This window comes from Nelumbo lutea, chromosome 8, assembly GCF_056320005.1.
Source record: "Nelumbo lutea isolate HS-2025 chromosome 8, American lotus-T2T, whole genome shotgun sequence".
NCBI lineage: Eukaryota > Viridiplantae > Streptophyta > Magnoliopsida > Proteales > Nelumbonaceae > Nelumbo > Nelumbo lutea.
Window position 1 is genome coordinate 47,664,848 of NC_142691.1, and position 26,558 is coordinate 47,691,405.

At 38.6% G+C, this 26,558-nt stretch overlaps 1 protein-coding gene across 4 annotated transcripts in view; it reads left to right on the forward strand.

Annotated features, from left to right (window-relative positions):
* Window positions 1-250: 250 nt before the first annotated feature.
* EMB1997 (para-aminobenzoate (PABA) synthase family protein) overlaps window positions 251-26,558 on the forward strand; it is a 115,588-nt gene continuing 89,280 nt past the window's right edge. The window contains exons 1-6 of one of the 4 annotated variants that reach the window (XM_088958575.1): window positions 251-1,121; window positions 4,890-5,272; window positions 5,922-6,053; window positions 16,540-16,607; window positions 21,642-21,706; window positions 21,991-22,057. In XM_088958575.1, coding sequence (XP_088814701.1) covers window positions 4,948-5,272; window positions 5,922-6,053; window positions 16,540-16,607; window positions 21,642-21,706; window positions 21,991-22,057 — 657 coding nt within the window. In that variant the 5' untranslated portion in view covers window positions 251-1,121; window positions 4,890-4,947. Of the gene's footprint in view, window positions 1,122-2,994; window positions 3,372-3,461; window positions 4,179-4,889; window positions 5,273-5,921; window positions 6,054-16,539; window positions 16,608-21,641; window positions 21,707-21,990; window positions 22,058-26,558 lie in introns of those variants that run through there. The other 3 variants (XM_088958576.1, XM_088958577.1, XM_088958574.1) reach the window with 3 other exon arrangements.

A 26,558-nucleotide genomic window follows, 5' to 3' on the forward strand; every position in this document is an offset into this window, starting at 1 on the left:
ATCTAAAAATATCCATTTTGGCTCATCTCCTAGCCACTCACACAAAACCCTTCTCGGCGGTTAGATCCATCTCAACCTTCTTTTTTTTGATCCAAAACCACCAACCATCGGACCAGAACCCCGATTTAACCCATTGGACCCGGTTTGACCCAGTTTGTCAAAAGTACCAAAATGCCTCCATCCCCGAATTACCCAAAATTGCGAAAATGCCCCTGGTGCTTATTATAAATTCAACCTAAACTCTTATTCACCCGAATCTGAGAATTTCGAAAGACTCACTGTTCATCGTCGATCCCCTTCGAACGACAGCCAGCGGCGGCACCCCCTCTCAGTTACTCTCTCTCTCTCTCTCTTCTCTTCTTCCTCTCCTTATTTCTTTCTTTCTTCTTCTTCTTCTTCTCTGTTTCATCAGTCACCGTCGCTGCAACTTCAGGCAGCGGCGGTTTCTTCTCCCGCCTGCTTCCCCTCTCTCTCCGGCCTCCCTCTCCATCTCATTCTTCTTCTTCCTCTTCTTCTTCAGAACCCCTGAAATCGTTTGTTCCCCTTCTTCCCCGTTCGAAAAGAACAGAAGCGGCGGCAATTCTCAGCTCGCTGCGGCATCTCTTCTCCTTTGCAGCCACAACTGAGAAAATCTCCTCTTCCTAGTTCTCTCATCTCTCTCTTTGTTTTTTCTCCCACACTTTCTATCATTCTTCTTCTTCTTTCCCTTCCAACTCTGCCACTGTTCATCATCTTCTCACGAGAACAGAGAATTAGTATCGGCAGTCCTCCCGTTTTCCGTTTACCGTCGCCGGAACTATTACATTATCCTTAGTTTCTCATCACCATTCTCCTATCCATTATCATCTTCAAACTCGCCAATCATTCGACGCACCCCTGCCCTCATTTTCCTTTCGATCGGATCGGATCAACAATAGCCTCATCGGATTCCTCTCCTCATCTCAGGCGAAACATCATTAACGGTTATCATACGGAAATCGTCCTCTTCTATTTTTTTTCAGCGAAATCAGCAACCTAGACGCACACTCCTAGTTGTGGCGTTAGATTTCAGACCGGAATCCCAATCAAAGTCCTTCTGTTTTGCCGACTGTGTCCAGGCCGAAATCCCAAATCCCAGTCAGGTACTCTGTTATCGTTTCTCCTCTTTTTTATCTTTCTTTTTCTTTTTCTTTCTATTATTTTTCCGTTTTGCCTCTCCTGTGTTTTGTCGCGGAATAGCGGGATGAACCAGTTCTGGCTAAACCATTGTCGCCAATCCAATGCAATAATATTATTATTCCCTAAAGTTTTAATTAATATGTGAATCTAGATGGCAAACATCATTTTGTCATTTTGTCTGCTTTGTTAACTGTTGTTTAGCCTATATTACACTGTCGTCGTTTTTTAAGTTATTGAGAACAAATTAGGTAATTGCCTTTCGTTTCTTTCTTTTACTTTTTCATTTTACTTGGATTTTAGTAAGGGAGTCATGGCTGAATCGGCTTTCGTGAGATCCAACAGTTTGAGGGATTTGAACTTCCTCTCCCATCAAATCATTTCACCGACTCAGAAGGTTAGACTGAAATCTTTCACCCATTTGCTCGGGCCCCTGCATAAAAAAAGGGGTGAGGGTTGTTCAGGCCTCAGGCCGAGATTGATCTGTGAGCATGGAAGGGAATATCCTTACGGGTTGATGGGAGTTTGTTATTTTTTTTATTAATCATGTATATGTGTTTATACTCTCTTAAGTCATCATATAGGCCTCACCTATTAGACTGAGGAGAGGGTTCCCTCTTCTCTCTCATTTTAGTCTTACCTAGACTGATTAGTCGGTGCCTTAGGTTTTAGAGTTATTAATAAATTACAAATGTTTTTCCATGCAAATCCTGGAGGTCCTATCACTTTATTTTCATTTACTCGATGAGTAGCAACTCTATTTTCAGACCAAGTGGCAAAATGAACTGATTTTTCTCATGCTCACAATCATCAAGAAGAAGAAGTTCATATGATTCAGTTTAATTAAAATGAGATGGATCACCAGAAGAGGATGGTTTAGATTCACCCTCATGGTCATGGTTGTTGCAATAGGGTGTGGAGTCACAGATTGGGTTGACATTGTGGAGGCCTATTCAAAACAACCTTAGTTCCTATAACAATGGACAATGGAATAACATGAGTTATGGAAAAATAAAGACAACCATCAACATGGCGTAGCTAGGAAACTTTTTAGTGGGGTCATTCAAAAAATTAAAAAAGTGCAAGAGCTGAAAGTACAGCGTAAAATCATCAACCATTGAAGAAATATAATGTAGAATAAAACCCTATGACCCCCAAAGTTTTGGGGATCTCAGTTGGGGAAATAGTTCAAACCAATATTATAAGGGTTTAGTTTTTGGATCGAATGGTCTGATTTTAAAACCGAATAAATAGCTCATTCTGACAAAAAAATAAATAAATAATGACTAAAACCGTTGGATGATTTGACCATCTAGCTCAATGATTTGTTGACCAAAAAACAGTTTTTGGCAAAATAATGATTCTGGGGTAAAATAGATCTGGTCACCTATTTGGTTCTCTAGTTTTTCAGTCCGACTGTCTGGTCCGGTCTGATTTTGAAAATCATGCTCTAAACTACAATCTTGCTGAGAATGGTTGGTGGGTGCAGTGAACAAAGAGAATGGCGAATTCAAGAGGTTTTTTTGGGGGTTATTCTAATTTCAGGAGGAAAAGACTGTTCTACTCTACCCTCTTTATATTTTCATTAGTGCTGAACATAGTTCGGTTGAGACCAAATAACAAAACCAAAATTTTGGTTTCATTGTTTTCGGTTCGGTTATTTTGAGAAATCGGTTCGGTTTCAGTTTTAAAAATCGGTTAGTTAAACTTCGGCTTTTGGTTCCGGTTGTGACATCTACGGTTCAGTTAACTGAAAAAAATCCAACTTTCAGGGGCAAATTGATAAATATGTGGATATATAATGAAAAGCCCAAACCCAAAGGCTATTAGCCTTGGGCAAAAACCCAAAACGGCCAAACCCCATTAGGCATATAAGTCTTCGACCATCTACATTCTTCCTCTAAACTCTATAAAACTCCAAATCCCTAACTATCCAGAGATTCCATTGCACTCAGACCTCCAGTCTAGTATATATCGTGCCGTCGGCCACCTCAAATCTCAGTTGCATGCTTGCAGCAGTGAGCGAGCAACGTAGCAGGGAATTGGGAGTTCCACTTTCACTGCTCCAGCCTCCAGTAAATTAACTTCTCCGACACCGCCAAGTGATAAAGTCCGGCCACTCTTCTTCGACCTTCAGTTCTTTGGTCCTTCTCAGTTCCCTCCCTTTCCCTGTGTTTTCTTCTTAGCCACCGGAATCTTTGAATACAACTATACAAGTATTTTTTTTTTCTTTTTCTCCCCTTTAATTCTTCTTTTCTTCGTTGTATTTTTGTTGGCCATCGAAAGATTTGGACTGTAGAAATTTTCAGCCACCAGATTCTTCAGATTTTTAGTGCATTTTTGTTAGTCACTGAATTTGGAGCTTGCCAGTTGCCACATCATCTTGTATAAACTCTCTGTAGCAAGTAAATTCGGTTTTAACCGAATCAACCAAAATAACCGAAAAAAATTTCGCTTCGGTTTGTTTGGTTTTGGCAAAATTCGGTTTAACCGAACAAACCGGATGATAATCTGTAATTGACCTAAAATATTCCAGTGGAGAGATTCTCTCAACATTGGCCGTGGTTGGTGCCTGGCGGCTGTACACCCCTGTCAGTACGCTGTGGAAAAGTAACAAAATGAGATCGACTTGGGAGGTTATTCTCCTTGCCTCAAACCCCTTCGATTGGAATCTTTTATTGGAAGGCTGGAAGACTGATACCATACATAGACATTTTCGTTGGGGGCTACATCTTGTCCATAGAACATTCGACCTTCAAGGGTTCTGATTTGTGGAGGACAGCAAAGTTGTCCATCTCAGGCTGACTCGTTCACGAACCTAAAGCCTACTATTGAAGTACAACGGGAATCTGAATCTAATTTAAACCAGGAATATAAAAACAGAAATAGAAAAGGAAAGGCTATAAATTCGAGGACGTATAAATCCAAACCCTCTTCGGCTCTTCCATTGCTCTCAAAACCAAGCAAGCTCGGGAAAACCAGGCCCAGCACCCCTTCCTAGATCTAACTGTTTAAATACAAAGGTGGGGTTTTGCGTTTTATTGCTTCTTCCAGGCATGAATTAATCTGAACTGTTAGTTTTCTCATCTGGGTATCTTTTAAGATTACTATTTTTTTTTTTCAGAAAATCATAATCTGTTCTCGATTTTAAGTACCCAATGAAGAAAATGGAATGGTTCGCTAGAAAATATTTCATCTTGTTTGTTAATGTAGTCTTTTGCAATCATGGTCGTTTAGTTAGAGGTTTAAGGTTGTGCTTCCCTTTGTGGAAGGAAGGTAGTTGTAGTGGTAATTGGGACTCTTTTTGTTCTCCATTTTTGCCTGTTGATTAGTAAAAATTATGTCTTTCTGATTTTTTACTGTCTATTTGATAGAATGCTTATGAGAAAATTCACCACCAGATATGAAAAACCAATTGTTCTGTGTACCAAGTTGGAGATTTGGTTACACTGGATTCATCCATGTTGAGTTACATATATAGTTTTGATTGCTTGAAAATTGTTTGGTTGCTTTATAAGTTTGTTTGTCTTTTCTTTTGTCTTACGTTAATAGATAACCATGCTTAATATTAATTAGTCAAGTGTATCTGAAGATATTTATCGTCATTTGATAAGTTCATCGGGAAAAGATTTCATACCCACAAAACAGTAACTGTAATTCATTCATGAAGTCCATGCAACTGTCCCGGTTCAAGTTCTTTGTCATGTCTCACTGGTTTATGGTGTTGTTTGCAGAAAACAGAGAGGCAGTTCAGCAAGAGGGACTGATCATTGATTTTCTTGTCTAGAAAAAATGAATTTCAGCCTGGGATCATCATCATCTGAGATCTTTTGTTTCAAAGGTTTACATAATATGAATGAGAAATTTTCAGTATCCAGGTCATCCTTTCGGCTTGGATTTGTGAATAGGAAAGACTCTCTTCAAGAATTCAATTGTGATACTGTGAAGGTGGGGATTTCTCGGGCTTTAGTGCCAGGACACTTACAAGAATCGTACGCGAAGGAGAAGCATCTTGACAAAGAAAATCTGAAATTTAAATATGTGAGGACATTGCTAATTGACAACTACGATAGTTACACATATAATATTTACCAGGAGCTGTCTGTCATAAATGGGGGTAATCTCTCTCTCTCTCTCTCTTTCTCTCTCTCCCCTCCCTCTCTCACTCACACACACACATTCAGAAACAAATATGCATACATGGACACAAAAACATCTTTATATAGTTTTAGTGCCTTTATTATTTTAAATTTTGTTTACTTTCTTCATAAATGCGGAAATATATTTCTGTTGCATGAACTAGGTCGGAGTCTTGTAACATAGATCATAAATCCCACAAGGTTGAAATCCTGCTTTGTTATGTTGCAAATATTTCACTTCTCTAAAAAAGAACTAGAACTTATTCTATTGTTGTGATTGGCAAACTTGTCCTGCAGCCATGAACCATTTTTGGAAAGGAATGAAACTGTTATCATCTGTTAAAGTGTCTTCTTTTTTTTTTTTTGTCTAACTTTGAATTTTCATTTATTTGACAATGCTTTGCATTGATTCCTGTGTTTTTGTGGCTTCATGCATGCATCTATGGGAAAATCACTATATTCAAAAGTTCCTTTTTGTGGGTTAAAGCCAGAGGCACATTAGTTCAGTCATGTGGTTCTATGTTGAGCTCTAACAATCATGATGTCCCATGGTGAATTTGCCTATTGGTCTATGAGGTTGCCAACTATACTGAAATTGCTACTCTTTTTGTTTTATTATTGTTTCAGTGCCTCCAGTTGTGGTGCATAATGATGAGTGGACATGGGAGTATATTTTCCAAAAGCTATATGAAGAAAGGGCTTTCGATAATATTGTCATATCTCCAGGGCCTGGATCTCCAACATGTCCAGCAGATATAGGTTACTTAAATAAGCTTTACTATGCATTTTTAGTTATATTTCCATGGTGATCTATGGTTTGGTAGCCATTTGTTGTAAGCATGATTTATGTTTAATCCAAAATTTGAGTTGCACATAAAGGGGTATGGGCCACAACCCAATGGATGGTGGAGGTTTTATAATTGATGTGTATTAGCAATTACAAATAGCAAAATAAGTAAAAAAATAACCTACAAGATATAAGCAAATAATGTTCCAACTGACGGTTTTGTGTTTCATTATACTTGAGGTCTACAATATTTAACTTATTACATGGCTGTGCAATAGAAAGTACAGGGCTTTGTGACATAAAAGGCAAAGTGCTGACTCCATCCTATGGTTTAAGCAAAATAAGTCAGGGTAGGGGTATGAAAGTGGAAGGGATTAGGCACCCACCTTTGCTTGGGGAAACTCCCAATCATGGGTTATGCTTGATTAAATGGGAAAAGCCATTATCTAAGAGGGGAGTGGGTGTCATCTTGGAGATTCCCAAAACAATTTACCTATGCTAGCCTAGATCTACATGGCTACATGCATCCTACATGAAAAACACGATTTTCAAAATTATGCAATTTTTGAGAAAATAAAAAATTGTAGGATCTAAGCCATGAAATCATCGATGAAAGGAGCACAAGAATATTCATATAAAGCCAATCAACCACAAATAAAGCAATAGGCATGCATACTAAGACTTAACAAAAGCATCCCGCCATAGCTTTCATGGTGCGTAGGCGAGGCTAGGTGACAGGGGGGAACCTTGTCGCCTAGCCGCCTAAGTGATGGATTTTTTTATGTATAAAACATAGATCCTAGGGTAATTCCCTAGGTACCATAACCATATTTGCTTAATAATTATTCATAAGTTTCATCAGAAAAGTATAGAGTTCATTTGAAGTATAGAAAAGCAACATATTTATGAGAAGAAAAAGAAGGAAAAGAAAACTAAAAAAATATAGGGGCTGAACCCTTATTTTTTGTATAGGAAAAGAAGAAATGAAAAAAAGTATTAGTAGTAGTAGTAGTAATGGTAGAAGAAGTCTTTAAGGGTTCAATACAGCATTTAGCAATGTTTGTGTTGATTAAACCCTAGCAAATAAGAAAATAATAAAAAGAAATTAGTATCTAAACACACAAAAACGAGTATTTTAGTTTAATAATGTCTATTTTACAATTATAATGTCAAAAAATAAAGAAAGAAAAAGTATTTTATAATAGAAAGTACAAAACTGCTTGGCAATTAGGCAAGGCGAGCCTCGAAGGGCGCCTTGTCGCCTAGGCGTCGCCTTGACAACTATGCATCCCGCTCACCATTGAACTTCATCTTTAATCCAATCAAATATTCAACATAATTCACCATGCATAGAATCTAAGCCTATCGATTTAATCAAAAAACACCCTAAAAATAACCAGCATTACCTTTAAACCATCATAATGTGTATGCTATTAATCATAAAAAGATTCTAGCATGATCGGGCATTGATTCAGCTACTGAATTCCAGTATGCAAATATGTAATGCATCACCCTATTCTGTTCTTGTGATATATATCAAATCACTTAGATGTCTAGAATGTTTTCCTCAATGTGGATTTGCAGGAAGAAGTGTACATGTTGCCACCTCTGTTTTATTGCATAGGGAAAGCTGAAAAAGTGTGTTTTCTCAAGAAGGTAATATGTGGGTTGAAACAATCTCCAAGGACAGGATTTGCTAGATTTAGTAAGGTTGTAAAGAAGTTTGGCTATAAGTAGTTCAGTAGGCAGGTCACACCTCATTTGTAAAGTACGAAGGTGATTTGATTACTGCATACATTATGTTGATGATATTTTGGTAACTGGCAATAGTCCCTTTGATATTAAGAGTTGGGGGGATATTCTAGTACGTTTACCAGAGCAAGTATTTCCCATGTAAAACTTACCCAGGTAAGCAAAGTTTTTAATGTTCTTGTACGGTATCAGTTGCTCGGGTAAAGATATCGGTGAGAGGGAGAAAGCGTTTATTGGCTTCAACAAGCGGGTTGGTAAGTTGTTACACACCTCGCAAGAGAGTATCAATTACTTTGGTAACTGATACTATTAGGTATCTTGAATTACCATGGGGCCTAATATAGCGGAAAATGAATGCGGGTATTGTGGTCAACTTACTAGTTGACCAACTTACCCCCCACTAAATACAGGCAAATGAATGGGGCCTAAATACTTTCCTAGTATAGAAGGCAAGATTTGAGAGGTATCTTTGTAACTCAACATAAGTCTACATTAGATGTGTTGAAGGAAATTGGTAAGCTTGGGGTATAAGTCTACTGATGGAGAAGTTTAGAAGAAAAGGGGAAGCTCCAAAAACTAGTAAGGTACTCTTGTATCTATCATCAACTACACCCAACATTGCTTATGCTACTAGAGGTATTAATTGATACATGCATGCTCTAAGAATAAAATTAGGAAAGTCATATCCTAGGATTAAGGGAAAGATTTAATCAATCCCTAATTGAGAGAGATTCTAGGAGTAATTGAAAGAGATCTTAGGAGTTTGTCTCTCCTATCTTTTCTTATTTAAGTTGTATTCTCAACATGTTTTATCAACACATTATCAATACAGAAGTATTTCTTCTTCTCTCCCTCTTCATTTCTTCTTCTCTTCCTCTTTATTTTTCCGCAATTGGTTAGTGGGAATCTAGTGACTTGGAGGAGTAAGAAATAAAATGTTGTAGCTTGGTTGAGTGTTGAAGCTGAATTTAGAGTTATGACCCATGGTACTACAGAATTATCATGTTTGAAACTGTTGTTAGAGCTTGGAATGACAAGCAATGGTCCTATGAGGGTCTCTTGTGGCAACAAAGCAGTTATTAACATTGTTTATAACCTTGTTCAAGATGAATGAACCAAACATATTGAGGTTGATATAAACTTCCTTATACTAAATGTAACCTTAAACTTTAGTCCTCTTTCTTCTAGACAACATTTTTTGAGAAAAGTTAATCGGGATTCACTGATAAAAAACGAGATACATGAGGAGGTGTACGAAGCAAGGGGGAGAACCCCTACAAACTACAATTTACAAAGGGGGAAGTTTGTCACTATATAGATGCTCTAAGAACACACCACATTTAGATAAGCCATCTGTTGTATGATTGTATTCCCTAGGAATCCAAACAAACTTTACATTTAGGCATTCCAAAGAGTCCCTGGTCTCTTCTAAATAGTGACTTAATCTCCATGGTCCCCCCTCTTTGTCTCTTAACCATTTTATGGTATTTGCTGAATCACCTGCAATGATTATATTTTGAATTCCCAAACTTTTAATTATTCTGATTCCTGTGAGGGCAGCCCTTACTTCAGCCTTTGTGGAATCTGCCACGCCAATAGGACCACTGAAGGTCCAAACGATGTTGCCCCTTTCATCCCTTAATGTTTCTCCAATACCAGCTAATCCAGGATTACCTAAGGCACTTCCATCAAAGTTTAAGATCATCACACCTTCACTGGTGGGTTCAGGAATTCTCAAGGGTGGTTGATGGAGTTGAGGGAGAAATAAGAAAAGGTGAGCATCTCTATTTAGGTCATTGACTGAGACTCCTCTGAAGAGATCAGAATTCACTGTCTAGAGGTTGCACAGATAAGAGATGTCTGAAATTAACTCCTCCAGGGGCCTTGATTTGCTCCCCACAGCACCGTGTGTAACACTGATTGCCAGTAATATTTAGCCCTCTTACTTAAACCTGTTTCTTGCCACTGATGTAGAAAGTCTTTGACATGCTTTGGTATAACCCAACTGTAACCAGCCATTTTCAAAAAATGGAACCAAATCTTTTGGGTGTATTTGTAGTGAAGGAAAATGTAATCTGCTGATTCTCCTACACTGAGGCATAAAGAACAAACATGAGGGGAGATAGGCCAAATATAACATAGAGGAGTAGGGGTGGAACCCACACTATAGGTAGGAAAAGAAGAAAGAGAGGAGGAAGTGGGGAATAGCCCCTGTTTCAGTGGACCCCTGTTTCAGTGGACCCCTCTTTTAGTTGTTAGAATGCTCGAGTCAGGGGTATTTTGGTTATTCTGGTGTATCTTATTGAAAGTGAAATGTCTATTGTATCTGAGTTTAAGTTATGTGTCCCATCTTCTATGAGGGACAAAATTGTCTTTCTTGTAACTCAAGTTTTTCATGAATCAAAGTTAAGTGGGTCGGCTAGGAGATGTACTTCAGTACATCCTCTCTTCTAGTTTGGCCGAAGACTCTTCTCCTCTCCTTCTTCTTCTTTTTTTCTCTTTTCTTTCTTCTTTCTTCTTCTCTACTTTGACTTAGAAACAACTAGGGTTTATTCACATGGTATCAGTGCCAGGTTTGGTGTTCGTTTTCTTGCTGCTATCTTCTTTCTGGGTTTGCCGCCAGCTTCACAGTAGGTTTCATCATCCTACAACTGATCTGATTGAAGACTCGATAAAGGGCTGAAAAGGAGTTGTCGTTTTGAGGGCCTGGAGGTGAGAATGCCTCTGGTCGGTGCTGTGGTGGTTGTTGAAGTGGTATACTAGACCCTCTATTCAGTGTACGAAGAAGGCTGGTCGTATACAGGTATGAACACTGCTGTCGTGTGTTCAGAAATGGACTATGAATGCTGATTTTTTTTTGTGCTTCGAAAGTTAGTTGTTGTGGTGCTGGGTGAAACTGATACACATATCAGCCATGTTTTTTTGTGTGTTTTCTTGCTCACATGTGTGCTGAAAGAAGAGTGGTAGATTGCTGATGCTCACGACAGCAGTGGTGTGGTGTTGATTGTGTTGTGGTGGCTGACATATCTATGTTTTTAAATGCTTAAAAGTGAACTCCTAGACCTTGTGTGTAATCAGTTCTGCAGTTTGCAGAACAAGTGTTCGATGAAATGACTGAGTAATTTCAGTAGTGGTGTGTTGGTGGTAAATGGTCCTGTAGTGTGCAGTCCAAGTTTTTGATGTGTTGATTGAATGATTTCAGCTTCAGAGTGTAGTGTGTAATGTGCAGTTGAAGAAAGTGGGTTGGTGGTATTGTAAGTGAGATAAGTCTTGTGACAAGTGTGAGATTGTGGTGTATATTCAGAGGAGACATAATTGAGATGGCTTCAACTGTAGTTGGGAATGACAACAAAACAGGCATCATGCTCTCCTCAGATTATCTAAGTGTTCAAATGACATCCATCAAGTTGAATGGTGAAAACTATGTACCATGGGCAAAATTTGTGGAGGTGTTCTTGAAGGCCAAGAGGAAAGTAAAACATGTGAGGGAGGAGAAACCTTCCTCTGATTCTCCTGAGTTCAGTGATTGGGAACAAGATGATGCACAGATAATGACATGGCTTTGGAACAACATGGAACCAAAGATTAGTGTGAACTTCATGTTCCTAGATACAACCAAAGAGATCTGGGATCATGCTAAAAAGTTGTACTCTGGACAAGACAATACAACTAGGGTATATCAGTTATACCAAGAGTACTTCAATTTGAAGCAAGGAAGTCAAAGCTTAGAAGAGTACAATGCAAGTTTGAGAAACATCCGCAACGAGCTAAATGTATATCACCCTCTCACATCAGATGTCCAGATCCAACAACAACAACGTGAACAACTTGATGCGACTAGGTTTCTTGTGGGCTTGAAGGTTGAGTATGAGCCTGTCAGAGCACAGATATTGGGGGGATTAGCTCTCCCCTCACTTGAAGAAGTTTTGCCCATCTTAAGAGGACATCCATTGAGCCAGTGGAACATTCTTCCTTCTCTGATAGATGTAGTGACTAAAGGGAGTAGTTGTGGAAGTAGAAGTGGTGGTGGCAGAAGTGGCCCTCCAAGAAACTGTGGTGGGCACATGTTTAATCGGGCCAGTGGCTGGACTGGAGGCCGTGGAAAAGGAAGGGGTAATGCTCAGAGAAAATGTACACATTGTGGCTTAGAGGGGCACACAGTTAATTTATGCTATGATTTGCGTGGTCCACCCAACACTTGGGCTAACCATGTTACGTCTAAGAGTAGTAACACAATTACTGAAAGCCAGCAACCCCCTCAACACCCACTTGTGCTTTCGGGCAAGAAATGGTGAGTGTACCATAAGCAGTATATGAGCAGTTCCTTCAAACAACTCAGCAGAACACAATTACACTTACCCATTCAGGTATGACTTGTTTATCTTCCAAAACTTCACCCTGGATCATTGATTCTGGCGCCTCGGACCATATGTCTTGGACTCCTGATGTATTTTCTTCCCTTTCTCGCACCTCCACATCTCAGACAGTTACACTTGCTAATGGTTCTACATCTCCTATTTGTGGTGTTGGTGATGTTGATCTCTCCTCATTGTCTTTAGCATCTGTTTTATATGTTCCTAAGTTCCTTTTTAACCTTATGTCTGTTAGTAGATTAACCAAGTCCCTTAATTGTTCTGTAACCTTCTATCCTTCTTCTTGTTTGTTTCAGGATCTCAAGACGGGGACGAAGATTGGTGGAGGGCATGAAGCAGGTGGTTTGTATTACCTTGATGGTGGTGGCCCCCCCAGTGGCTTTTTAGTCGTCTCTTACTCCTCTCTAATGGCACTGCAAACTTTGTCATCCCTCTCTCAAGGCTTTGAGGCTACTAGTTCCTTCATTGAGTCATCTTTCATTATTAGATTGTGAGTCATGTCAGTTGGGAAAACATCATCGAGTCTCATTTAGTCCAAGAACTGATAGTCGTGTCTCAAGTCCTTTTGTTTTAGTTCATTTTGATGTATGGGGTCCAGTTAAAGTGGTGTCATACAATGGATTTAAGTATTTTGTAATCTTTGTTGATGACTTTTCAAGGATGACATGGATCTATCTTATGAAAGATCGTAGTGAATTGTTCTTTAATTTTCAGAAATTTCATGCTGAAATACACACTCAGTTTGGTGTTATATGAAAATACTTCGCTCTGATAATGCCAAAGAGTACATCTCCTCATCATTTCAGCAATACCTAAAACATCATGGAATAATTCATCAAACTTCTTGTGCCTACATCCCACAACAAAACGGTGTAGTTGAACGGAAAAATAGACATCTTGAAGCTGCTCGGTTCTTGATGATCAATATGCATGTCCCAAAGCATTTTTGGAGTGATGTTCTTACATCCTGTTTTTTGATAAATCGGATGCCCATGTCAATCCTTGGAAGTCAATCCCCTTTCTCTGTGTTGTTCCCCACTTTGTCTCCCTTTCCTCTCACCCCAAGAGTCTTTGGCTGTGTTTGTTTTGTTCAGCACTTGGGGCCTGGAGTAGACAAGCTAGATGCTCGGGCTACAAAGTGTATTTTTCTTGGCTACTCAAGGACTCAGAAAGGGTACAAGTGTTATAACCCTAAGTTTCATAAATCGTTTGTGTGCCCTGATGTCACCTTCTTTGAATCAGTTCCCTTTTTCTCCAATGCCGGGGTCTCTTCTTCTCCCTTTGTGGTTCCTCTTCCTGTTCCAGTTGTGGAACCCCTTCCCATAGTTCCCACTCCTACTACAGATGCACATCATATGCCGGTTACTATAGAGAGGCCGCCAATTACTCAAGTGTATACTCGCAGAAGCGCTTCGGCTCCTCCTCCACTTCAGCGTCCTTCAACAGATCTTGCTACTGCCCCTTCTCCCTCAGATCTTCATCTCCCTATTGCTTTGCGGAAAGGTAAACGTACTTGTACTTCTCATCCCATTTCAGACTATGTTTCCACTGCTCACTTTTCTGCTTCCCATTGCAAGTTTTTATCATTACTCTCATCGGTTCCCATTCCCAAGACTGTACAGAAGCCCTTGTCTCTCCAGGGTGGCGACAAGCCATGGAAGAAGAACTCTTTGCTCTACAACATAATCATACGTGGGAACTCACCACCCTTCCTCCTGGTAAGCACACTGTTGGGTGTAAATGGGTCTATACAGTGAAGCATCTTCCTGATGGCAGTGTGGAACGATTGAAGGCACGATTAGTGGCCAAGGGCTATTCTCAGTTATATGGTGTGGACTATATGGAGACATTCTCTCGTGTGGCTAAAATTGGTTCAGTTCGGGTGTTGATCTCATTGGCTACTATGTATGATTGGCCTCTCCTACAACTTGACATCAAAAATGCCTTCCTACATGGTGATCTTGTTGAGGAGGTGTATATGGAGCAACCACCAGGGTTTGTTGCTCAGGGGGAGACTGGTAAGGTGTGCAGGCTCAAAAAGGCAGTCTATGGACTGAAACAATCTTCTCATGCATGGTTCGGCAGGTTCAGTGAAGTGGTGAAGGCCTTTGGGATGAAACAGTGTCAGGTTGATCATTCCGTGTTTAGCTATAACTCGAAAGATGGAAACATCTTGCTAGTCGTGTATGTGGATGATATTGTCATAATTGGAAGTGACAACAATGGAATTGACAGGCTGAAAAAAATTCTTACAAGACCACTTCAATACGAAAGATCTGGGGAAGCTAAAGTATTTCTTAGGAATAGAAGTTGCGAGGTCAAAACAGGGGATCAACCAATGTCAAAGGAAATATGTTCTTGATCTACTTGAAGAAACAGGGTTGTTAGGTGCTAAACCAACAGAGACTCCTATGGAACTCAATGCCAAGTTAAGTGTGGATGCAGGTGAAGAGTTTGATGATCCTGGAAGATACAAAAGGTTGGTGGGAATGTTGAACTACCTGACCATTACCCGACCAGATATATCATTTGTTGTGAGTGTGGCGAGTCAGTTTATGCAACATTCCCGGGTTTCTCACTGGGAAGCTGTTCTGAGAATTGTTAGGTACCTAAAGGGTGCTCTAGGTCGTGGTTTGTTATACCAAAAAGGAGGACCTCTTGAGATAGTAGGGTACACAGATACTGATTGGGCTGGCTCTATATCAGACAGGAGGTCAACCACAGGGTATTGTACCTTCTTGGGTGGCAATCTTGCAACTTGGAAGAGCAAGAAGCAAACGGTGGTGGCAAGAAGTAGTGCGGAATCAGAGTACAGGGCTATGGCCCATACCACATGTGAACTAGTATGGCTGAAGAACCTATTACAGGAGATGGGTTTCTCAATTGACAAACCCATGAAACTATACTGTGATAATCAAGCTGCTGTTCACATCTCATCCAATCCTGTCTTCCATCAAAGAACTAAACATATTGAGGTGGATTGTCACTTTTTGAGAGAGAAAGTGATAAGTGGGGTAATAACTACATCTCATGTGAGCTCAGGAAATCCGTGGGCAGATATCTTCACCAAAGGATTGCCTCGGGGAAGAATAGATTACATTTGTAACAAGCTGGGACTATATGATATATACTCTCCAGCTTGAGGGGGAGTGTTAGAATGCTTGGTTCAGGGGTATTTTGGTCATTCTGGTGTATCTTATTGAAAGTGAAATGTCTATTGTATCTGAGTTTAAATTATGTGTCCCATCTTCTATGAGGGACAAAATTGTCTTTCTTGTAACTCAAGTTTTTCATGAATAAAAGTTAAGTGGGTCGGCTAGGAGATGTACTTCAGTACATCCTCTCTTCTAGTCTGGCTGGAGACTCTTCTCCTCTCCTTCTTCTTCTTTCTCTTTTCTTTCTTCTTTCTTCTTCTCTACTTTGACCTAGAAACAACTAGGGTTTATTCACATTAGTGAAAAGAGAAAGACTGAAAAAATTATATATACCTATTACAGATGCAGATCATACAAAAGTGCTTGAAGATTAATCACTTCAAGCCTATGAAACTTTCCATGTATTTTCTCCTAGTTGCATCACTTTAGGTAACTAGTATGATATTGGACATTTTGCAGTCCTAATTCTGTTAGGTTGGGGACTTTATAGAGGTAGAAGGCCAATAGTGGGTCAGTATGTGTTTTTAATAATAGTGTGTTACATTTTACAGTTAGGGATCAAATATTGTTTTTTCTTTAGAGGAACTTTTGTTATTTGGGATTCTATCCTCAGTAGCATGGACTTGAAAGAATGCAAAATGTCTTTGCTTTTGTTTCTTTTAAAAGTAGACCATTATTAGGGCACAAAGAACAATAAAAGGTTTTTTAGAATGTAATAATAGACCATTGCAAAAGTGTAAAACATATAAGAAAATATATAAAAAGTAACTAAGAAAAGCAAACTTATAAAAGATGCTCACAGTTGCATTGTGCCACAGCATAGGTGCATGCCTTTTGAAAGTGGTTTCACCTAGGCTCAAGTTTGGTAAATGCATTAAAATATGCCTCACCAGAACCTAGGCATTCCTTTTGAAACACTATACCAAACAATATTGTTAACCCTTGATATGATAAATACACACATTAGTAAAAAATGCAGTATGTTACAGTTTATGTTGATATTGTTCACAAAATATGTTTATACACCTGAAGTTGAAAAATTATTCTTCAATTGTCAACTGAAAGGAATTATTTGGACCTCTCTACTCAAATTGTTCAAATTCCAATCATTTTCAATCTTTTGATTTGATTTGTTAAAGTTTGCCATGATAACTTGGCATGTCCATTTGATTTTATAGGAATTTGTTTAAAGCTACTGCTTGAATGCAAGGATATTCCGATTTTGGGTGTCTGCCTCGGCCACCAGGTATTCTTGTTTCATGCTTTTCAATGTGCTTTTTCTTTCTCTAGTTTGGTTAATCAGTCTTACGGCTATTGAATAACTAATTCTTTTCTTTTTCAATGGTCAAATGTGGTAGATTAGTTATCTGCCTTTGTCACAAAAATTCTTGTCTTTGTTGGAGATTATTACTACAAAAATTATGAAATGAAAAATTCTGGTCTGTACTATGACAAAAAATTCATCAAACGTTTTACTGTATGTGTAAATTGTAGGGAATAGTAGGGCTAACTTTATATTTTTAATGTTTACATAATGGGGGTATTCTGGTCTTTTTATTTATTTGTAACTTATATAAGCTAATAGAAGTGGGTACATGTTCAACAATTCTTTTCTCCCCAATCTTGTCCCCATGATCTCTCTCTCTCTCCATCTTCTCTTCTCATGGTTGCTATTTTCTGATTTCTTTTGATTAGAAGAGCAACTTGAATACTCTGATTACTCAACTTGGTAACAAAGCGGGGATGTAAAAAATTGAAATAGATGATGCTTGGTGTATTTCTGGAATGATCAAAAGTGGTTTGATATTTTTCTCAGTTATAGTGAATTTTTCAGTATAATTTTTATACCTGATATTTAGCACCATGGTTGATCAGTGGCCTACACCTTGGCTGCTTTGTTAGCTTTTGTATGCATATCACACGCATACAGACACACACACACTCACTTCTTTATTGATTATTAGTAAAATTTAATTTTATGTGTCAAAAATTGGTGAACCTGAATAGAACATGGGCTATTGCTGCTAAAAAGTGTGGGAGAGAGAAGGTTAATTGCATTCAAAAAGGGATCAATTGTCTAAAGAAAAGCCCCAAAGGAGGGAGCCATACAAAATATACTTTTGCTCTTTGCACAGAAGAAGTCTCCTACAGAAGCTAGGTGTGCTTTAAATTTGACAAATGACTCAAGCAGGTTAATTGCAGCTTTAGGAGTCGTTATTGGGGAATGGAGATATCTAAGCTGTACAATTTGACCTATAAGAAAGACCAGTAATGGTTCTTTGGCCAGATTTAATAATTCATCCTTGTCTCCTTGGATTGGTGGCATTTGTAAGAAGTAAGAAGTAAGAAAGTAGGTGTTGGAATGGACTTTTTTTGGTGTGCAAACTTAGAATATTGAGATGTATAGGGCAATTTGATTTGAAGAGGTTTATATTAGCATTATTCTCTGGACCTAATGACCTATTGGCATGGGCAACTCTCTAAAAGCTGAGTTAATGGCAATGCTACAAGGATTGAAGATAGCTAAGCAATTGGGAATGAGGCATATTGAGGTTGAAGGGGACTCCAAGGTGATCATCTCTTGGGATAAAAACAATAGAACAACTCCGTGGACTTTCAAACAAGTGATAAGGGAAGTGGAAAAGGTCGCAAGGGAGGTAGAGGCTGAATTTAAATGGGTTAGAAGGAGTGCAAATGGGCTAGCTGATTATCTTGCTAAACAAGGGGCTTTGAGGCAACACTTGTTTTGGGCTGCAATGTAAAGAGGGATAGAAATATGTACTAGTGTGGGAGTTCGAATCCCATACACAAAGTTGTAAAATTTTAAATCTAATATCAAATAAAATTCTTCTTTGCTGATAAAAAATGTATTGATTTGAATAGATTCTAGGGAAATGAGGAATAAAAGGAAAGAAATCCTCCTTCATGAGATTAGAGAAAACCTAAAGATTGTGAAAATTAAGGTTTTAGTTGAAATTTTGGATTGAAACTTGGTATGGTGAATAATAATGAAGAATGATGAGAGGATTAAATTTAACAGTTCTGAAAGTTATTTTTCCCAAAGCACTATGACAGGAATTGGTGAAGATAGAAATGAGCTGCTATTGGAGTGTGTGGCAGCTTTTGATTGTAGAGTTGGGGAGCTTTCATTTACTCATTTGTATTTCCCCATTGGTTCCAAGTCAAATCCAGCATCCATATGGTGCCCTGTTATTGATATGGTGGAGCAGGGCAGAGATTAGATGAGTGGAAAGCTAAATATTTATCACTGGGGGGTGGGGGGTGGGCAGGATTACACTTATAAAAAGTGCACTGTCAAGCCTTCCTACTTATTACCTATTATCACTCATAAGAGTTCCAGCAGAAGTGGCAAGAAGAATGGAGAAGATTCAAAGATGTTTCAGTTGAAAACAGCCCTCTTGAAGTATAGAACTGCTTGAGATTAGATGCAAAACCAGAAAACAAACAAGAGAAGATTAAGAAGATGAGAGAGAGAGAGAGAGCTGGCGGCAATGAGAGTTAGAGAGTGAGAGGTTCGAACTAAACCTCCCTCTAACAGTCTAAAACATTTTATTAAGTTAATCTTTGAATTATTACAGAGAGGCCCTTGGGTGGGCAAGAAATTACAAAAAAACAGAGTACATAAGAGTATGGGCCCAGAATAAGGCCCATTACAGAGGAAAACATAAACATAACATAGAATGACAGCCTATGGGCCATTCGGCCCATCTCCTCTACAGTTTCCTACGGGAAGGTTTGGGTGGTTCCAAGAAATTCCACCTTGTCAAAGGAAAAAATGTTCGTAGGCTGAAGTGTGGAGGTGGGCTGGGAATGAGAAGGGTATGAATTTTCAAGAAGGCATTGTTAGGAAAATTGATGTGGAGGTTTGGTCTAGAGAGGGAGAGGGAATCACTTTGGAGAAGGGTTATTGTGGCCTTGTGGGGAAATATGGAGTAGTGAGGTTTGGGTGGGAGTCGAAGGAGGTTTCTGCTTCATGCGGGGTGAGTATTTGGAAGGAATAATGTCTTTTTGACCAAGAGTTGATAAATTTGATAATATTTGTAGTGGGGGATGGAGCTAAGGTTAGATTTTGGGAGGATGAATGGTGGGAAGTGGGAAAGCTTTATGATCTGTGTCTGCAGTTGTACAGGATCACTGATCATGATGTTAGTTAGTATTAATCAATGTTATGAAATGAGGGGTGATCAACTCGTATGTATATTGCATTGCTGGACAGAGTAGAAAAAAACAAAAGTTTTGAGCTCTTCAAGGGATGAGTTGTGGTGGAAGGAGTGCAGGAATGGAATATTCTCTGTGAATCCCTACTATGCAGATTTAATTTGAAATCAACAAGAATCCACACAAAATGTAGGCATATGGGGCAATCCCATTTCACTAAGGGTAGGGGCTTTTGCATGGCTGGTTGCTATAGACAGCATTTTAATGGTAGAGCACCTGAAGAGCAGAGGGTTCAGCATGTTTTGTGTGTGATATATGTGTCTTGAGCAAGAGGAGACTGAGGCCATTTATTTGTATGCTGCAAAGCTGCTGATTTTATTTGACGGTTCTTCTCTTCCCTTTTTGGTGTGAGAGGCTTTAAGCCAAGGTATCCTGCTGAAATATTTTCTTCTTGACCGAAGATTAGAGGGAGCAAAAGGGGCAGACTGGTTTAGTGCTGCATTCTGTTTGCAGTCTTCTGGGGCATTTGGAAGGAGAGGGACAAAAGACTGCTTGAGGATAAGGTTCAGAGCTTGGGGAAAGTGGTGGTGGATTTTGGAAAGCTAATAGTTGACTGTTTGTTGGTCTTACCAGATTTCACTCAAGTAGACAGATCAGAATTTGGGGAGAAATTTTGGGAAAACCTTGAGTTGCAAATTAGCAATTCTGGTTGTACTTATGAGTAATTCTGGTTTTGTTTGAAGGTGTTTCCTTAACACCTTGTTTTTTGGATGCAGTCAGACTTCTTTGTTAACTTTAATGAAATTTATTTTCCTTTACTATCAAAAAAAGAGTGAAAATACAATGTTGCACCACTTTAAAATACTCTTTCAATTCATTCTCTTCCAAAACATGACTTGTAAAGATATATTTGTAAAGAGGTAATAGGGCTCGGGTTACTGTTCACCAGAATTACAAAATCGCCACTGAAAAGCTTCATCTCAATGAACACATCATAATTCCTATTCTATTTATAATATGATTGCGAACCTTTAACCGTATATAGGGTTCAATAACATAGCATAACTATCTGATCAACAAAAAAAAAATCAGATAGACCTAATTGAAATGAAGTAAGTTTACCAAAAATGCTCATAGAACAGAAGATTACTAAAAAATTTCAGAATACTTCTTGGTTCACTCTAGGACCACCTTGATGCTCACGTTGGGGCCTTTCCTTTCTTAATTTTGTACTAGAACAACCTTATATTTAGTTATTTATGAATATGCCCTTAACACAAAATCTCTAGTTTTTAAATCACACACATTCATGTATGCATTCATGCATACATACATATATACATACATGTATGCATGCATGCATATGCATGTGATGCCTTCTTATGTTTGGGTCCCTGTTTTGAATTAGTGTTTACATTTTACACACCCTCTATCACAACTATCGCAACTTATTTACATCGATGCCGTTCATATCAAAGTCCTGTTTGTTGTTTTCCGATGTGAGTTGAGAATTGAGCAAACAGATGCTGAAATATGGTCATATTTGGGTGTCAAAACAAAACACAAATTTCCATGTATACAAATCATAGATCTTAAATAACTCAAGTGAAATTTGAATGGTCTGTAAAATACCCATATGACAGATAATCATGTCACAGGCCTCTACCCTGTCTGTAAATTGGTCATAGCTTGCTTAAATCATGTTTAAATTGAATGATACTGGTATTTGTTATTAATTGATTGATTCTATATTGTTGGATAGAAAACTTGGTAAGCTTTCTAGTGATACCAAAATTAAGAAATTAGGCATGCTTTTACATAGAAAATGAACAGTGTATGGCAATGGGGTTGTGGGTCTTAGAATATGGGTCTTGATTTCCCACTCTGCAGCCCATCATACAACATTTGTTCACTTCTTAATTTATTCTGCATGTTGATGCTTCTCATTTCCATCTGCTGCTTGTCAAATGAAAGTATCTAGAGGAAAGGAAACATCTAGAATATTGATTGATGATGGAAAAGGGTTTAATTATTGTATTATCACTGTTTTCTGTTTTTATTTCTTTATGATTGATTGTTACAACTAACATATTTTTTATAGGCGTTGGGATATGTACATGGTGCTAGAGTTATCCACGCACCCGAACCAGTCCATGGACGTTTGAGGTATCTTAAACTCTCACCCTAAGATTTATCAAATCTTAGTCTTTCATATGCTTAAATAGTCTATTCTCATAAGAATTTGTCTTTTATTACATGAAAACAAATAATTAGCATGTTGATGCTTTGGTGAAGGTTATTCTTCTTTTTGATGCTATCTTGTTTTACTTCCATCTTTTTACATGTTAGCCTTAGAGCTTATCTATTAATGAGGTTTATCTTCCCTAAAAAAGTTTAAATAAATACTTTGTCGACATTAGGTGATATTAACCTATTTCTTATCCTTTCAGTGAAATTGAACACACTGGATGCAATCTATTCCATGGGATCCCTTCTGGAAGAAATTCAGGGTTCAAGGTAGTCAATCTTCTTATGTGAAACATTTTGAATTTATTGTTAGCTTTTAATGTGACAAATTTTTAGTTTATGCCATGCTCTACATGTGGTAGAAATTATTTTAAGTTCTTTTGTGTGCTTGTATTTAGTTATCTGCATTCATTACCTTTTATGGATTTGCTTCCATACTTTTCATACTCTTCTAAGAATTGCATTTACTATATTTTGGTCAACAATGTTGATTTCAGGAACTTTACACTTTATGAAGAAGGAACTTTTGTAGGTTTTATGGGAATACATTCTAGGATTTTTAAAAGACCAGCTTAGCAAAATTGTGTACTTTTTAGAATTGGAGTATAAGTGATCTTATTAATACCTTTTTTGGTAATATTAATAAACGGGATTTAGATTGCTAAACATCAAATTTCATGATATTAGAGAAAAGGGATTTAGATTGCTTTTCTGGAGGTCAAATAGGACTTGCCCAAATTTTGAAAATAAAAAATAAAACTGAGGATATGCTGCCTTTTTTTTTTTATCAGCAAGATATTTCAGCCTGTTAAGAAGTGTGTTGACAGGGGTGCAACTTGGGCAGGATCAAGTTGGTCTTTTGTCAAAATTTGAATGGGTGTAAAATTCTAAGGCCAACCCAAGTTGCACCTACTCTTAATCTATAAATAAATCTGGCACCAGAGGGCGAGATAGATTTCTTTCCTCTCATCCTCTCTATCTTTGTCTTTCTTTCTTCCTTACATATTGGATACCATTTACATGTAGCAAAACAGGTTACAGACTGAATACCATTTACATGTTAGAAGGGTTTCTCATCTCTCTTGAAGCTTTCCAATCTGTTTTATATGTTTGCTGTGGCCTGCAATCACACATATATGAGGATACAAAGCTGTGATATCTTCTAGGAGCATCCCCAAAAGTCAAGAATTCTTTTTTTTTCTTGAAGTATCTCTCTTAAATGCTTATTCTTCTGCATCTACAGGTTAGGAAGAAGCTTTTCGATTCTTTCTTCTTCAGTTACAGTCACCATGTGTGACTGTAGAATGATGTATGTGGTGGTTTAATCTCTCTGTTTAATGTTACGAAGGAGGGAAGTGGTTCTGCGCTGGTGGATGTAGTGATCATGTTTTGTGGTGTGTTAGTAGTGACCAGCGTGAGATATTGAGCAGTAGTTTCTTGAAATAGGTTTGTTAGTGGTGTGGAGTCAGTATTGTTTTCACTCTTGTTTCTGGAATTGTGTGTAGCAGTTTGGAGACATCATGACAGCATTTGGAAGTGGTAAAAAGATTACACTAAGTGGTTTGGTTCCATCTGAATTCTTTAGAGTGCAGATGGCTTCTATTAAACTAAATGAGGAGAATTATATACCTTGGTCCAAACCAGTAGAAGTCTTTCTTATAGATAAAGGGAAAGTAAAGTACTTGAAAGATGGGAAACCAGTAGCTATATGACGAGTGGGTGCAAGAAAATGCTCTATTTATGACTTGGATATGGAATATAGCATGGAGCCTGAAGAAAACTGAAGAGAGGAGAGCTTGAGAGTTTGGCAATGAGGGTCTGAGAATGAGAGTTTTGAACCTTCTCTCTCTCAGCACCCTAACACTATTTTATTAAGATATGTTTGAATAATTACAAGGAGGCCCTTAGTTGGGCAAGAATTTACAAAGAACTTAATATAGACAGGATGGGCCCAGAATAAGGCCCATTACAAAAAAACATAAATAACAAGAAAGAATACACAACCTATGGGCCATTCGGCCCATCTTCTCTACATTCCCTCTCAAGTTGAGCATAGATGTCAATTATGCCAAGCTTGCTGGTATCATGCTGAAGTTTTGCCTTGGGAATGCCTTTAGTGAGAAAATCTGCCAACTGTCCTTCAGATGTGATGAAAGGAAGACACACTTCACCCGAAGAGACCCATTCCCTAATGAAGTATCGATCAACTTCAATATGCTTGGTTTTATCATGTTGCACCAGGTTGTGAGCAATGTTGATGGCAGCCTGATTATCACAGTACAACATCATTGGCTTGTCATATTCAACTCCAAGTTCTTCCATCAATGATTTTAGCCATAATAATTTAGAAACTTCATGTGCCATGGCCTGTATTCTGCTTCAGCAAAAGACCGAGCAACAACCGATTGTTTCTTGCTTCTCCAAGAAACAACAATACCAGCCACCAAGCTGCAATATCCAGAAGTAGATCGTCTGTCATCAATGTTTCTGGCCCAGTCAGCATCGGTGTAGGCTTCAAGTTTCATATGACCATGCTTAGCAAACAGAATACCCTTTCCTGGGGAGCCCTTCAAATAACATAGGATTCTCCCTGTTGCTGCCATATGAGTGTCTCGGGGAGCATGCATGAATTGGCTGATGCAACTGACTGCATATGCAACATTTGGCCGAGTTATGCATAGGTACAAAAGTTTCCCAAGAAGTCTCTGAAAAATTCCTTTGTCTTCTAACAATGTCCCTTCTGAGGCTGAGAGTTTATGACTCATATCAATAGGAGTAGCAACTGGTCTAGCACCCGTCTTTCCAGTTTCAGAGAGCAAGTCAAGAACATACTTCCTTTGGGAGATAAAAATCCCATCCTTGGATCAAACCACTTCTATGCCAAGAAAGTATCTCAATTCCCCCAAATCTTTAATCTCAAACTCTATATGGAGAAAAGATTTTAGATCATGAATTCCTTAAACATCATTACCATTCACTACAATATCATCTACATACACAATGAGGTATACCGCCAGAGGTCCACTCCTCTTCACAAAAAGAGTATGATCGGACTGTGTCTGCACATAACCAAAGTTAACAAGTGCTGTTCTAAATCTCTCAAACCATGCTCTAGGGGACTGTTTTAGTCCATAAAGAGATTTCTTCAGCCTGCATACCTTCCCTTTCATATCAGTTCCATACATTCCTGGAGGAAGAGACATATAAACCTCCTCATGTAAATCATCATTGAGAAATGCATTCTTCACATCCAATTGATAAAGGGGCCAGTCAAAGTGAGCAACTAAAGATAGAAGAACCCTCACAGATGTCATCTTGGCAACAGGTACAAAGGTCTCTAAATAATCAATCCCATATGTCTATGTATAGCCTTTTGCAACCAGCCTGGCCTTGTACCTTTCAATAGTGCCATTAGCTTGGTATTTGATAGTAAAGACCCACTTGCAACCGACTGGATCCTTCCCTTAAGGCAAATCCACCACTTCCCATGTGTCATTCTTGTATAGGGCATCGATTTCAGATCTCATAGCATCCCTCCACTCTGGAATCTTAAAAGCTTCTGACACAGACCTGGGAATAGGATGAGAAGCAACAGAAGAGAGATAGGCAAAGTATGAAGGTGCAAGCAAACTGTAAGAAAGGTGCTTGGAAATGCAGTGTGCAGTGCACTTTTGTTTTCCTTTCCTAGCAGCAATGGGAATATCAAGGTCAGGGAAGGATGACTCCAAAGGTGCTGAAACGATACCTGTTGTCTCTTCTGTGACTGAAAGTGTATGAGGCTCATGTGTTGTAGGAGAAGCAACCTGCACATTTCTGGATCTTTTCCTTTGATACACCTTGGGGTTGAGGATAGGACGAGGAGGTAGAGTACTGGGACAAGGAGAATGGAACGACTGATCACCCTTGATACATTTGAAGGATAAGCAGACACTTCAAGAGACTCAACAGGGACAAGAAGAGGAAGAGCAAACACCTGTGACAAATCCTCCCCCTGTGGACAATGTCCTTCTGGAGAGGAACCATAAAAGGGGGAAAGCTCATCAAAGGTGACATCCATTGAGACATACCGATTTTCAGACTTTGGATCAAAACAACAATAACCCTTCTGTGTGGGGGAATAACCAAAGAAGATACACTTTTGAGCTTTGGGTTCAAATTTATGCCTTTGGACACTTGGAACATGTACATAACAGGTGCAACCAAAGACACGAATAGGAACAGGAAAAGGTCATTGTCCGGATGAAGAAGATTGAAGGGAGACTTAAACCCCAAAACCCTAGATGGCATACGATTTATAAGGTAGGTAGTAGTAAGAACAACATCACCTCAAAAATTGGTAGGAACATGTGAAGCAAATAAGATACTTCTTGCAACTTCAACAATATGCCTATTTTTCCTCTCAGCAACTCCATTATGTTCTGGGGTCGTATCACATGAGCTTTGATGAATAACCCCCATGTTAGAGAGATAGCAGGATAGGTTTTTCTCAAAGTATTCTTTTGCATTGTCAGATCTGAAGATTTTAATCTTGGTATCAAACTGGGTTAGAACAAATTCATGGAATTGCCTTACAAGTCTTGGAACTTCATCACGGGATTTCATCAGGAATATCCAAGTGTACCGAGAAAAGTCATTAATAAATAGGATAAAATATTTGTAGCCACCCATGGAGGGTAAGCGGTAAGGCCCCCACACATCAGAATGCACAATATTAAAAAGAAAAGAAGATCTTTTATTGCTCAAAGGATAATTGTTTCTACAATGCTTTGAC